The sequence below is a fragment of the Loxodonta africana genome, chromosome 3 (genome assembly GCF_030014295.1).
Source record: "Loxodonta africana isolate mLoxAfr1 chromosome 3, mLoxAfr1.hap2, whole genome shotgun sequence".
NCBI lineage: Eukaryota > Metazoa > Chordata > Mammalia > Proboscidea > Elephantidae > Loxodonta > Loxodonta africana.
The window spans coordinates 201199067-201214795 of record NC_087344.1 but is presented as its reverse complement, the minus strand read 5'-3'; the positions used below and the strand labels follow the sequence as shown (position 1 = coordinate 201214795).

Sequence of the window (15729 nt, the reverse complement as noted above, 5' to 3'; positions counted from 1 at the left end):
AGAATATGTCAGTGCAAAGCACTAGGCAATCCCATCTTATAAACATAAGAACACATTACTCTTTGGAAATAAAAAGCAAAATACAAAATGGTACCAATGACGAAAAAGACAACAACCAAATACATAAATCAACCAATCAAAAACCCAAAGAATTAAAAGAAAATCCCAATGAAGAAAAAGTAAGTAAAAAAATGAGGAACAATCCCCCAAATCAAAGAAAAAACTAACCAGCTGAGTTGGGAGTTGAGGGTGAGTTAGCTTGGCTTCCATGGGCTGACACATTGGTAGCAGTGACAGCCGTTTTGGCAGCATAAATATTGGCTTCCTCTTGAAATTTACCTATGTTCTTCTTGTACCGGATTCGCTTATTTCCAAACCAGTTTGATACCTAGAGTGGTTTAAAAGAAGATGTGAATGTTACTATGTCATCTTTCACAGACTTTGCAGAAGAAAAGGAAGGGCTTATGGGAGCGTTAAGGAGGCAGGCTAGTTAGTCTCATCCTATTTATGATTTCACAAAATCAGTTAAAAGATTTGAATTAAGAGCTTCAAGGGCAGCAACCTCATAAAATGACATTCTCTTGCTCCATATAACTAAAATTTAGCAAAATCATTTGATGACACTTCTCCTACAGAGAAGATGCTCATTTAAACCAAACAAAAGAACCCCAAACTCACTGCCTTCAAGGTGATTCCGACTCATAGTGGCCCTATAGGACAAAGCAGAATTGCCCCACAGGGTTTCCAAGGCTGTAATCTTTACAGGAGCATGCTGCCACGTCTTTCTCCCTCATTTAAACTAAGACCCTTTTGATTTAGGGAATACATTTTACATTTGCTTACCTCCTACATCTATGACTAAAACAAACATAATATTTTAGGTGAAAATACCTGTTACTTATCAATGCTAAAGCTGACTTTGGGCAAGCAAAATACATAGACATTTAAATATCTGTATAAATCCATGTCAACATATGATGTGATAGATTCATTTCAAATTTTTAGAAGTTAAATACCTTTAATATGGACTTAGATTCTTAGCTGTATTGCATTATAGACTTCAGGATTAATACAATTCAATCTACCAAATTTTACTAAGTATCTTGTGCAAAGCTTGGTACCATCTACATAAGGAAAAACTGAAGCACACAACTGATTATTCTTTTAAATTCCAGGCTTTAAATGTTAAATCCAATAAACAAAAGCAACCTAATTTACTTTCATTTGCTAATTTATTTCCTTCATGTGGCTCCCAGCAGCTGTCCTGGCTTGATTCTATGCCCCTGTTCCCTTTATACCAAGACCTCTGCCAGATGCTAATGGAGACACAGTTAAATTCAAGTTTTACCTCCATAATTCCTGCTCTGGGGAGGAAAGGTTTATACCCTGTATTCCAGACATGATTCCAAACTAAAACGCGGTGGGTTTTATATAATTACAAAACAAACTATGAATTTTGTGAGGGAAGGGGAAGTTGCTAACACGCATACCACAGCTTATGTAGAATTTATATTTATCTCCTAAAAATGGCATATAAAGACAATTCTGGCAGAACTATATTTATTTTTTAAATGCATTAGGAAAGTTAAAACTTCTTATAAAGCTAACCCTCAATAACCTATACAGCTTATAATACAGCAGAAATACCATGCCTTTGCTATTAAAAAAAAAAAAAAAAAGCCATATCATTGCAATATTAGTAAATGATAGGAAAAAAAATTAGTAAGAAAATGCTTTATTATAAATATACTGGTACCCACAGAAGAAAAACAGTTAAACTGGAGGAGGGAGAAGTTCTAAAGGGGCCTTCTGGTACATTTAAAGACTACTGCATACCTAATTTTACTTCAAAAGTCATGTTTCTCTTCATATAATTTTCACTGTTTATACTAACTTATCATAGTTATGGTTGCTTTTTGACTTATAAGTGGGATGGGAGAAGAAAAAGAGGCAGGGAGATTTTTCAGAGGTAACTGGATGAGCTGGAAGAAAGAGAAAAGATACAGGTAGTTTGGGAAGGCTTTCGAGCGAGACAGGAAACGTCTGAGTTCTAATTAAACCAGCTACAGATGAGAAAAACGAGAAGAAAGGGAGCGGAGGGGGACATGTCATAGGAACGGTTCCCTTCTAAGCGAGACAAGAACTGGTAGGAAAGACAGTAGGTCAGTTCAGGCATATCCTACGTTGTCCACGAGGTGATACCATATGTACTGGACAATGTACAGAAGTAGTGTTTTTATAAATTTACTCACTGTTCAACAATCAAGTGCTAAGGGCCTACTATGTAGTAGGCACTGGGCATACACAGATGACAAAGTCTGAGACAGATGATACAGGGGGAATAATAGGTTTTGTTGGTAGAATTTGATTCACATTTTGAACATACTACATTGGAAGAGCCTGTAGGCAGAGTGATGGCAAGATCCATTAGCTAATAAGATATACTAGTTTGGTGCTCAGAGAGCCTCATGTGGAAATACAGCCCCAAAACCAAACTCATTGCCGTTGAGTCGATTCCAACTCAAAGTGAACCTACTGGACAGAGCAGAACTGCCCCAAAGGGTTTCCAAAGAGAGCTTGGTGGATTTGAACTGCTGACCTTTTGGTTAGTAGACGATCTCTTAACTACTGTGCCACCAGGGCTCCATGTGGATATACAAGACGGGTATATTTGGAGCTGTGAGCATGAAGAGATCACTCAGATAAAGTATGTGGAACAGTGATGTCAAAGTTATGTGTTTATAGAAACCTTGTTAAAGAAAAGATTCCTGGGCCTCACCCCGGAGATTCTGATTCAGGACCGGGGTGAGGCCTAAAAATGTGCGTTTCTAAGCAGCTCCCACGCCAACACTGATGCTGTTGTCTATGGACCATATTTCAAGTGGCACTGGCACACGCAAAGGGTCTTCCAGGGACAGTGGAAGAAGATGGTCAATAGATTTCAGCATATGAGCATAGTTTTGTTTTAAGTCGGGAGAGGAATCAATAGCTTTTAGTAGATTTCAAAAGAATCTGTGACTCAAAAAAAAAAAAGGCTAAGAACCATTGGCTAAGGCATGAAGAGAAGAGGGCTAAGGAGAAAAACGACAATAGTTTTAGGGCAGGAGAGGCTAAGTGGTCAGCTAGCAACTGAAAGGTCAGCAGTTTGAACCCACCAGCTAGCTACTCCCCAGGTGGAAGATATGACAGTCAGCTTCCGTAAAGATGTATAGGCTTGGAAACCAACCGTACGATGCAGCTCTACTCTGTCCTATAGGGTCGCTGTGAGTGGGAGTCAACTTGACACCAATGGGGTTTTTTGTTTGTTTTGTTTTGTTTACAGACAATAGAAGGAGCCCTGGTTGCACCGTGATCAAGCACTTGGCTGCTAACCAAAAGGTCATCAGTTCAAACCCACCAGCTGCTCTGCAGGAGAAAGATGTGGCAGTCTGCTTCCGTAAAGATTACAGCTTTGGAAACACTATGGGGCAGTTCTTCTCTGTCCTATAGGGTTGCTATGAGTCAGAATGGCAACGGGTAGAGATATGACCCCTGAAGAAGACTGAGTGAGAGCAGCCTAAGGGGAATGAAGAAAATCCAGAAAGAATAGTGTCAATGAAGCCAAGCTAGGAGAATCTTGAGGAGGGGTGATAATTAACAAAAAAAAGACCAGAAAAATAGAGCCCAAAAGGCATCCATTTAACTTGGGAACTAAGGGGAGACTTACTATACCATGTGGTCAAACAAACTATGATTGACAGTTGGGGCAACTAAAACTCAAACAGAGTGAGGTCCCTAAAATCCCCACCGTTGACTCTTGGCAAAAGCAAGGCCCTTGCCAAGTTTCTATGATATCATATCAAGCTGTCTCCCTTTGGGATGTTTTGGTAGCGGTGGAACCACTTAGCTGTCGTTGGAAGGGCGCGATGTGATGGGGAGGGAGGAATGGCATGGCCTTGGGGTGCATGGAGGAAAGGGAAAGGGAACGCGATAAGTAAATAATCATTTTAATGGACAGACTGTTTTTACACTGAGTTGCCATAAAGAAAAAAGGAAAGGTTGTGGGACAGGGCCAGGAATCTACCTTTTACCTAAATATAATACATTTTTGTTTCTGTAGAGTTTACTCTAACTTCAACAGGGATCTGGAAATCAGGCCATAGGGTTATTTAATTCCACTCTAGAGGCAGAAGATCCCACAGCTGAAACTCACTGATCTGGGAGTTAGTGATGTCTGACTTACAGACCTGGAAATATTCCTTGAACTTACAGCAAATATCGAAAAACCACAATTCCTTTTGTGTGTGTGTATGTGTGTGTGGACAAGGGGTCTACACTTGCACAAGAATGGTTATTACAGCCTTAGACCCAAACTGGGCCACTTGAGTTCTATCACTTAAGCTCTGCTTTCCCAGGGTTTTCAGTACTGTGCATGACCTTTAGCGAGACTGAAACACCTAAGGAAGCTCTGGGTTAAAAAGAAGTCAAGGCACTCTGTCTTATCTGAAAGGATGCTTCCAAGGCTGCTGCAAAATCACCCACATCTGCTGGGGAGGCCCTGGCAACCCCTTCATTGTAAGTACCCTTTGTGGAGTTCTATGTTCTGGCTAGACCTAATTATGCTTAGCTAAACAAAAGTTGATGGGATCAGCACCCTGTGGGGAAAACCAGGAGCCGAGATTCAATTCAAGGAAGTGCAGATGCTCCAGTGATACAAAACAGCATCTTTTTCATCTGAAAATGTTAGGTGAAGCTTCTCACTAGAATAAGTCTCTTCTCTTCCCGCTCCCTCCCTTGCCTTTAATGTGAATACCAGTACATTTGGTTTGGATTTTCTTGTACGCGACATAATTTTCAGGAGAACTTTTTCTGTTAGAGTTCAAAACTATCATTACTTGTCTGGACTAGAGGCTCAATGATGGTATTGTGGTTCGGACCGAATAAGAAGTTTGCACGGATCCTTTGGGTGGACAAAATGTACAGATATAAATATTGCCTAACTTTCTACTTTGCATTAATGTTGAAGACTTCGGGTCTGTTAACAGTCTTGTATCATGTACCTTTCCAAGTCAACAGGAAGCTGCCATTGTTACCGCTCTTTGGGAGGAAGGGGTACTCAGTGACATTTTGAGCAACCATCCCAACATAATCATAGTGACATGTTAAAATTCCTACACCCCATCAGTTAAGAGTCACCACGTCAAGAGAAGACATTTAAGGCCTTTTCATTTAAAAAGCTACATAACCACTAGAGCCATTCACTGACTTCCAAAGTCCCTGGGTTGGGCAAAAAATGGGCTAAGGAATTAACTATGTTTGAGAAAACAGCATGAGAAATGAAGATAGCTTTCCGGGTACATTTAAGATAGTTCACTCACCTGAAGCAAGGCAGTGCTCAGTGGGAAGAACCCTGTCCCTATTTTGTTTGACATTTTACTTATTCTTGTTGGTCCCTCTCAAGTGCTGCTGGGTACTTACCTGGAAATCTGTATCATGTGCTTACCTTGCCATTTTAAGACGTTAGCTGATGGAATTTGAAAGGCATTTATATTCAGTAAAGCAAGACCTCCAAGACCCTGCCATGAGGTTCTCCCTGGTCAAGCTACAGGGCGCATCTGTTGAGGGTCCCTTACCTGGGAGACTGTGATGCCACACTTCTTCGCTAACTCCTCTTTGGCTTCCTCACTGGGGTAAGGGTTGCTGAGATGGGAATAGAAATACTCATTCAGGATTTCGGTAGCTTGCTTATTGAAATTCCGTCTCTTTCGCCTAAGAAAGGAAACAAGGACAACAAAAAGAGTCTTACCAAATCGATGTAAAAAGGGAGAGAAAAAGATCTACTTTGGGAAAAAGACAAGTTTTCGAGCCAAAGGTAAATTAGAGGAAATCCCCAAATGGGGCTAGATGCCAAAACCATTGTTACGAGCATTTGTTAAATGCTTCGTTGTCCACCGTCCAGCGACTGGCCAGAAGGAGGTGCAGATATCTACACCGTGGGGAGCAGCAGGACATTTCGAAATTCAGGTAATCGTGGTTTTGAATCCTGGATCAAATGAATGCCCACTGGGCAACTTTGGGCACCTCCCTCAGCCTCACCTCCTTCACCTGAAAGTTGAGGGGTTGGAATAGGTTGCAATGAGGCCTGGTGCACAGCAAATGCTAGGACACAGTAATGGCAGTTTTTCTTACTGCCAGGTTCCAGGCACTGGGCCTTCTTTACTCCTCACAGCAATCAACTCAGGTTATTCAGTTTCCATAACCAGTAAGGTACATATGGTTATTCCCATTTATCGATGGAGAAATGAGTACAAAGTCACTCAGCTGGTCCATTATACAGCCAAATTATTAACTCAGGTCGGCCTGACTATAAAATCCAACCTTTTTCTTCTATACAAATTCCTTCCTGGCAATTACACAGAGTCTCTGTAGCCCTAAATTCAAAATAAGATATCATTTTCTCTCTATTCTCCCATTTAAAGGCACACACCATTTTAAAAAGGCATTGGGTAAGAAAGCAAATAGCTGACTGAAATGAACCCTTGACTGCCTGACCTCCCTTTAAAGAGAGATGGCATTTCTTAAGTAAGAACAGCTGTTAAATGGTAAAACAAAAGCCCACAGATAGCTTTTTATTATACAGGTTGATAAAAGGAAGAAAACCATTTTTTAAATAAAAGCATTTTTCCGCCTTATATTAAAAAAAAAAAAGTGCTAATTGAGCTAATTTAAAGTGAGAATCTCTCATTGCCTCCTTACAGCTAAGCCTGTGGACAGTTGGGGAAGTTGCACACGGGTTCCAGGCTCACCACAGACACTGGTGGTCCCTCCGTGAGATCGCGGGCTGCCATTTTTAAATGAGCTCAATTAGCACTTCTGCCCTTCTTGCTTTTATCAAGTGACTCTGCATAGATGTGAAAACATTTCCAGACTATCCGTGGTTATTCAAGGACATGGAATTTCCCAATTTAACCACGAGAAAGCACCAATCACCTTGCTAGACAGGAAATTCAGCTAATATTGTATTTCCAGGGTCCCGCTTGGATTAATTAGCACAATAAAGTGCCTGATTTTACCGGATGAATGCCATCTGTCCATAGGTATTAACCACATCTGTCCAGGTTATGCCAAGCCCTAGTCACTTTCCCAAATCATGCTGAGTTTCTGGGTCACCCAGCATCAGAAACTGGACAGACTGGATTAAAAAGCCCAAATAAAACGCAGGCACGTGCTTAAAGCTAGTGCATGAGGGAATATGAGGAAGATGGCCAAGTGGCTACCTCGGCCATGAGGCTAGTCTTTATATACCTTTAGCTGCTGCTTCTGTGCCTGAAGTAGACGGTTATTTTAAGCTGAGGGAATCAGACCCTGCAGGCTCTCCTAATTGGGACAGCCTCAGTTCATCCATTCAGGTGTTTGTATTAGCATTACCATGTAGTTTTTGGGACTCTTCCAACTGAGCTCAAAGGATGCCTCTCTGGAATGAGCTGGTGGTATGGGGATAGTACAGGCAGCTGTTTCTGGCCCTCTTCTTGGTCTGCTGTGCAATCTCCTCTGGGTGGTCTCATCTACTCTGATGGACTCATTTATCACCTCTTTCAGCGTCTGCCCCAATCTGGGGCCTCTGAAATCCTAGTATCAGGATTATTCAGAATTTCAAGAATTTTAGTTGAAATAACACACTGGCAGCCCAGTGGTTAAGAGCTCGGCTGCTAACCACAAGGTCGGCAGTTCAAATCTGGCAACTGTTCCTTGGAAACCCTATAAGGCAGCTCTACTCTGTCCTATAGGGTCGCTGTGAGTCAGAATTGACTCAACAGCGATGGATTTGGTTTTGGTTTTTTGATGATAAGTTTCTCCAAGCTAACTAAGACCCCTGGTTTCGTTGTTTTGCTTGAAGTGTTATTGGCTCAGTGGACTAATGTTTGTGATCTCAGGCCAATCAGAAGCTTTGATGGTCAGGCATCTAGATCTTTAAGATGAAGAAGTTGATTAATTATTACTGGATAAACACAATGTTTGAGGACATTGGTGACAAAGACCTTTCGAATCACACAGGAAGAATTTCCTATAAAAGACTTTGGTTGGTGAAAAGCACAGGCACTTGGACATGCACTGCTATCTCAAGGGCGCTGTCTCTTGCCCTAATACCTCTCCTAAGAGCCGCTGCCCTGTTTTCTGCTGGATACTCCAGACACCTCCAAACAAACTGTGACTCCAAACTAGTATGGCCTTTCACCTAAATCACATCTATCTTCTTTGTTACCTGTGTTACATAATCATATCACCATAGACACAGTTCATAGTATTTATTAACTTGCTTTTTCATCCATTCATTCTAATGTTTGAGTACTTAGCATGTGTCTGAACCTAGAAGTGACTCTTGCTGGTTCCTATTCTCTTACCTTGACCAGGTGGCTGGCCCCAAAACAAGTCCTGCCAATTTCATTGTTTCAGATTTATTCCTGTTCTTCCATCCTTATTGACACTGTGATTTCTGAAATGGGTTTAGACAAGCCACACTACCTTTCATAGTGTGGTCTATGCCACTGCTATCCAACAGCGCTTTTTGCAATGATGGAAGTGTTCTAAATCCGTGCTCTCCAATACACTCGCCACAAGTCACACATGGCTACTGGGGAGAGGAAAACTGGCTTATGTAACTGAGGATCCCAATTTTTAATTTTATATTTAAATTAACTCTAAATTCAAACAACCGCATGTGGCTAGTGGCTACCATCCTAGACAGTACAACTCCAGACTGGTGCTTCCCAGAGAGAGTGCCCGACCTGCCCCACTGGGAGGAGGGAACAGCCGCTCAGGCCTGGGGACATCGTCAGAAGCATGAACTGCATTTAAACTTCCTGCCTTGGTCTATTTCATAATTTACCAATATCTATCTTAAAAGAAACTGTTTTTCCTTGAATATTTGAATAAAATAGGGAAGGTGTTTCATACTTATACTGTGTTCCCCCAGTTTGAGCATTGTGTAAGTGTCAACAATGGTCCCCAAACTAGCTTCTTGCCCAGTTCGGCACATCTTCAAGAGAATCACCACAGTAATTTTTTCTTAAAACATAGATCTGATCATGTCACTATTAATTGTCACATATATATAGTTATATAATATTATATATACCATATCATTGCAAACACTAATACTGATACTGGAGCACCGGTGATGTAGTGGTTAACTGTTCGGCTGCTAACCAAAAGGTTGGCAGTTCAAATCCACCAGCCGCTCCTTGGGAACCCTATGGAGCAGTTCTACTCTGTCCTATAGGGTCACTATGATTCAGAATCAACTTGATGGCAATGGGTAATTACTAATACTAATTATTAGAGCTAAATTATTGTGTGAAAACTATGAGCCAGACACTATGCTGTCTTTTCACACTTTTATTTCATTCTGCTTATAGGATTATCTCTACTTCACAGACAAGAAAACTGGGTCTTGGCAAGAATAAGCCATTTACCCAGGTCACAAGGGTTGTCAGAGTTGTAGCTAGAATTTGAATCTAGGAAGCACTATTTGAGAACTCATGCTGTAAATTACTACATTTCCTCCTTAAACAGTTGAGTATGGCTGTTGTTTAATGGGACGAAGTCAAAATCTTCTCTGGAGCATTTGGGGTTTTTCAGTGGATCCATTCTATCCCTAGTGCCTCATTTCCCCCCAATTCTACACATGCTCTACATAATTTCATCTAGCCATATCGTATGCTTCTCCATTCCCCAAAGACTCCCGTGGCATTCATGCTCCGTGCCTGTGCGTGTCTCTCCCACATGTTTACATATGTCTCCCCACTAAACAGCATATTTCTCAAGGGTAGGTGCTGTGTCTCACTCATATTTGAAATACTGATGCCTAATACATAGTAAGTCCTCAAGTAAGCAATGCTTGCTGAAGTTAAATTGTGCTGTGTTCACTTTCCCCACGCTATTCCCTCTATCTGGCTAAAGATCATGCTCCTCTGAGATTTAGTACGGTCTGCCCTCTCTCGAACCTCTGCCCCCTGCAGGCAACGTTCCTGGACCACTTCTCTGAGCTCCCATGCTGCTTGGCTGCTGCTGCACTTCACCTGCAGCATGCTGGTCTTTTTTTTTTTTTTTTTAATAATATTTTACTGTGTTTTCCACAAAGCTTTTACACAGCAGTTTAGGCTCCCGTTCAACAATTTCTAAACAAGTTGTTCAGTGACAAAGGTTATATTCTTCACAATGTGTGAACATTCTCATTATTTCCGTTTTGACTGTTCTGTTTCCATTCATCTAGTTTCCCAGCCCTCCCACATTCTTGCCTTTGTTTTAAAGTAACTATTGACCTTTCCGTCTCATATTGACTACTTTTTAAAGGAGCACAGTACTTACAGGTGACATTCATTACTTTTTGAGACAATTTGTTATTTAGCTACAAGGTGACCTCAGGGGTTTCTGTTCAAGGTCTGAAGAGTGTCTCAGGGCAATAATCTTGGGGAGTGCTCCAGTCTCAACTAATTTAGTAGGTTCTTTTGTTCATTTCTCTCAGAATTTGAAGTTTTGTTCCACATTTTTCTCTCATTCTCTCAGGGATCCTCTATTGTGGCCTCATGAGAACGGTCAGTAGTGGTAGCTGGGCACCAACTAGCTCTTCTGGGCAGCAGGCAGTTTTATGTTTCAGTGTGTCTGTTTTGCCCGGTCTAAGACGACGAGCTCCTAAAAGACAGGATCCAAATTAATATATACACATTATGTGTGTGTGTGTGTGTGTGTATATATACACATATATTAATGTATGACATATATATACATATATTAAAGTAGGTCTTATGTTGTTGTTGTTGTTAGGTGCCATCAAGTCGGTTCCGACTCATAGCGACCCTACGCACAACAGAAGGAAAAACTGCCCGGTCCTGCGCCGTCCTTACAATTGTTGCTATGCTTGAGCTCATTGTTGCAGTCACTGTGTCAGTCCACCTTGTTGAGGGTCTTCCTCTTTTCCACTGACCCTGTACTTTGCCAAGCATGATGTCCTTCTCCAGGGACTGATCCCTCCCGACAACATGTCCAAAGTATGTACGACAGTCTCGCCATCCTTGCTTCTAAGGAGCATTCTGGTTGTACTTCTAAGACAGATTTGTTTTTTCTTTTGGCAGTCCGTGGTATATTCAGTATTCTTCACCAACACCGGTATTCAAAGGCCTCAATTCTTCAGTCTTCCTTACTCATTGTCCAGCTTTCACATGCATACGATGCAATTGAAAATACCTTGGCTTGGGTCAGGCACACCTTAGACTTCAAGGTGACATCTTTGCTTTTTTAACACTTTAAAGAGGTCCTCTGCAGCAGATTTACCCAATGCAATGTGCCATTTTATTTCTTGACTACTGCTTCCATGGCTGTTGATTGTGGATCCAAGTAAAATGAAATCCTTGACAACTTCAGTCTTTTATCTGTTTATCATGATGCTGCTTATTGGTCCAGTTGTGAGGATTTCTGTTTTCTTTATGTTGAGTGCAATCCATACAGAAGGCTGTGGTCTCTGATTTTCATTAGTAAGTGCTTCAAGTCCTCTTCACTTTCAGCAAGCGAGGTTGTGTCATCTGCATAACTCAGGTTGTTAATGAGTCTTCCTCCAGTCCTGATGCCTCCTTCTTCATATAGCCCAGCTTCTCGGATTATTTGCTCAGTGTACAGGCTGAATAGGTATGGTGAAAGGATACAACCCTGAAGCACACCTTTCCTGACTTTAAACCAATCAGTATCCCCTTGTTCTGTCTAAACAACTGCCTCTTGATCTATGTAAAGGTTCCTCATGAGCACAATTAAGTGTTCTGGAATTCCCATTCTTCGCAATGTTATCCATAATTTGTTACGATCCACACAGTCGAATGCCTTTGCGTAGTCAATAAAACACAGGTAAACATCCTTCTGGTATTCTCTGCTTTCAGCCAGGATCCATCTGACATCAGCAACGATATCCCTGGTTCCATGTCCTCTTCTGAAACCAGCCTGAATTTCTGGCAGTTCCCTGTTGCTTTTTTATACTGTTGCAGCCATTTTTGAACGATCGTCAGCAAAATTTTGTTTGCGTGTGATATTAATGATATTGTTCTATAATTTCTGCATTCGGTTGGATCACCTTTCTTGGGAATAGGCATAAATATGGATCTCTTCCAGTCAGTTGGCCAGGAAGCTGTCTTCCAAATTTCTTGGAATAGACGAGTGAGCACCTCCAGCGCTGCATCCATTTGTTGAAACATCTCAGTTGATATTCCATCAATTCCTAGAGCTTTGTTTTTCGCCAGTGCCTTCAGAGCAGCTTGGACTTCTTCCTTTAGTACCACCCATTCCTGATCATATGCCACCTATTGAAATGGCTGAACATCGACTAATACTTTTTGATATAATGACTACGTGTATTCCTTCCATCTTTTTTTTTTAATTTTTATTGTGCTTTAAGTGAAAGTTTACAAATCAAGTCAGTCTCTCACACAACAACTTATATACACCTTGCTACATACTCCCAATTGCTCTCCCCCTAATGAGACAGCCCACTCACTCCATCCACTTGCACTTTTCATGTCCATTTCACCAGCTTCCATGTCCCTCTACTCTCTGATCTCACCTCCAGGCAGAAGATGCCAACATAGTCTCAAGTGTCCACCTGATCCAAGAAGCTCACTCCTCACCAGCATCCCTCTCCATCCCATTGTCCAGTACAATCCCTATCTGAAAAGTTGGCTTTGGGAATGGTTCCTTTCCTGGGCCCACTGAAGGTCTGGGGGCCATGACCAGCGGGGTCCTTCTAGTCTCAGTCAGACCATTAAGCCTGGTCTTTTTACAAGAATTTGGGGTCTGCATCCCACTGCTCTCCTGCTCCTTCAGGAGTTCCCTGTTGTGTTCCATGTCAGGGCAGTCATCGGTTGTAGCCGGTCTCTGGTCTCAGGCTGATGTAGTCTCTGGTTTATGTGGCCCTTTCTGTCTCTTAGGCTCCTAATTACCTTGTGTCCTTAGTGTTCTTCATTCTCCTTTGGTCCAGGTGGGTTGAGACCAATTGCTGCATCTTAGATGGCTGCTTGCTAGCGTTTAAGACTCCAGATGCCGCTCTCCAAAGTGGGATGCAGAATGTTTTCTTAATAGATTTTATTATGCCAATTGACTTAGATGCCCCCTGAAACCATGTTCCCAAACCCCGGTCCCTGCTACGCTGGCCTTCAAAGCATTCAGTTTATTCAGGAAACTTGTTTGCTTTTGGTTTAGTCCAGTTGTGCTGACCTTGACTGTATTGTGTGTTGTCTTTCCCTTCACCTAAAGTAGTTCTTATCTACTATCTAATTAGTGAATACCCCTCTCCCACCCTCCCTGCTCTCATAACCATCAAAGAATATTTTCTTCTTTGTTTAAACTATTGCTCAAGTTCTTATAATAGTGGTCTTAAAATTATTTGTCCTTTCGCAACTAATTTCACTCAGCATAATGCCTTCCAGATTCCACCATGTTATGAAACGTTTCACGGATTCATCCCTGTTTTTCATCGATGTGTAGTATTCCATTGTGTGAATATACCTTACTTTATCCATTCATCCGTTGATAGGCATCTTGGTTGCTTCCATCTTTTTGCTATTGTAAACACTGCTGCAGTGAACATGGGTGTGCATATATCTGTTCGTGTAAAGTAAAGGCTTTTATTTCTCTAGAACATATTCCAAGGAATGGGATTGCTGGATCGTATGGTAGTTCTATTTCTAGCTTTTTAAGGAAGCACCAAATTGATTCCCAAAGTGCTTGTACCATTTTACATTCCCATCACCCATGTATAAGTGTTCCAGTCTCGCCACAGCCTCTCCAACATTTATTATTTTATGTTTTCTGGATTAATGCCAGCCTTGTTGGAGTGAGATGGAATCTCATTGTAGTTTCGATTTGCATTTTTCAAATGGCTAATGATTGTGAGCATTTCCTCATGTATCTGTTAGGTACCTGAATGTCTTCTTTAGTGAAGTGTCTGTTCATATCTTTTGCCTACTTTTTAATTGGGTTCTTTGCCTTTTTGTTGTTGAGTTTTTGCAGTATCATGTAGATTTTAGAGATCAGGCACTAATCAGAAATATAAGACCTAAAAACTTTTTCCAAGTCTGTACGTAATCTTTTCATTCTTTTGGTGAATTCTTTGGATGAGCATAAGTGTTTGATTTTTAGGAGCCCCCAGTTACCCAGTTTTTCTTCTGCACTGTTAGTAATGTTTTGTACACTGTTTATGCCATGTATTAGGGCTCCTAACGTTGCCCCTATTTTTTCTTCCATGATCTTTATCGTTTTAGATTTTATATTTAGGTCTTCAATCCATTTTGAGTCAGTTTTTGTGCATGGTGAGAGGTATGGGTCTTGTTTCATTTTTTTCCAGATGGATATACAGTTATGCCAGCACTATTTGTGAAAAAAACTGTCTTTTCCATGTTTAACTGTTTTGGGGCCTTTGTCAAATATTAATAGCTCACATGTAGATGCATCTATGTCTGGGTTCTCAATTCTGTTCCATTGGTTTATGTATCTGTTGCTGAACCAGTACCAGGCTGTTTTGACTACTGTGACAGTATAATAGGTTCTAAAATCAGGTAGAGTAAGGCCTCTCACTTTGTTCCTCTTTTTCAGTAATGCTTTATTTATCTGGGGCCTCTTTCCCTTCCATATGAAGTTGGTGATTTGTTTCTCCATCTCATTAAAAAATATCTTTGGAATTTGGATCGGAATTGCATTAAATCTAGAGATTGCTTTTGGTAGAATACACATTTTTATAATGTTAAGTCTTCCTATCCATGAGTAAGGTATGTTTTTCCACTTATATAGGTCTATTTTGGTTTCTTGCAGTAGTGTCTTATAGTTTTCTTTGTATAAGGCTTTTACATCTCTGGTAAGATTTATTCCTAAGTATTTTATCTTCTTGGGGGCTATTGTAAATGGTATTGATTTGGTGATTTCCTCTTCGATGTTCTTTTTGTTGGTGTAGAGAGTTAGAGGAATCCAACTGATTTTTTTATGTTAATCTTGTATCCCGATACTCTGCTGAACTCTCCTATTAGTTTCAGTAGTTTTCTTGAGGATTCCTTAGGGTCTTCTGTGTATAAGATCATGTAATCTGCAAATAGAGATACTTTTACTTCTTCCTTGCCAGTCTGGATGCCCTTTATTTCTTTATTTAGCCTAATTGCTTTGGCTAGGACCCCCAGCACAATGTTGAATAAGAACAGTGATAAAGGGCATCCTTGTCTGGTTCCAGATTTTGAGGGGAATGCTTTCAGGCTCTCTCCATTTAGAATGATGCTGGCTGTTGGCTTTGTATAAATGCCCTTTATTATGTCAAGGAATTTTCCTTCTATTCTTATTTTGTTGAGAGTTTTTATCATGAATGGGTGTTGAATTTTGTCAAATGCCTTTTCTTCATCAATTGATAAAACCATGTGATTCTTGTCTTTTATGTGATGGATTACATTAATTGTTTTCCTAATGTTGAACCATCCCTGCATACCTGGTATGAATCCCACTTGGGCATGGTGAATTATTTTTTTGATATGTTGTTGAATTCTATTGGCTAGAATTTTGTTGAGGATTTTTGCATCTAAGTTCATGAGGGATAACTAGGTCTGTAGTTTTCTTTTCTTTGTGGTGTCTTTATCTGGTTTTGGTATGAGGTGAGGGATGTGCTGGCTTTATAGAATGAGTTTGGAGTATTCCGTCCATTTCTATGCTCTGAAATACCTTTAGTAGTCGTGG

The 15729-nt window shown here is 40.8% G+C and overlaps 1 protein-coding gene across 6 annotated transcripts in view; it reads right to left on the bottom strand.

Annotated features, from left to right (window-relative positions):
• Positions 1 to 15729, bottom strand: part of PBX1 (PBX homeobox 1) — a 364215-nt gene that overhangs the window by 39254 nt on the left and 309232 nt on the right. For all 6 annotated transcript variants that reach the window (XR_010321590.1, XM_064282887.1, XM_003415210.4 and 3 more), the window contains 2 exons: positions 5613 to 5748; positions 229 to 388 (listed from right to left, as the gene is read on the bottom strand). Coding sequence is in view for 5 of the 6 variants with exons in the window: in XM_064282887.1 (XP_064138957.1) it covers positions 229 to 388; positions 5613 to 5748 (296 nt within the window). In the remaining variant the exon portion in view is untranslated. The remainder of the gene's footprint in view (positions 1 to 228; positions 389 to 5612; positions 5749 to 15729) is intronic.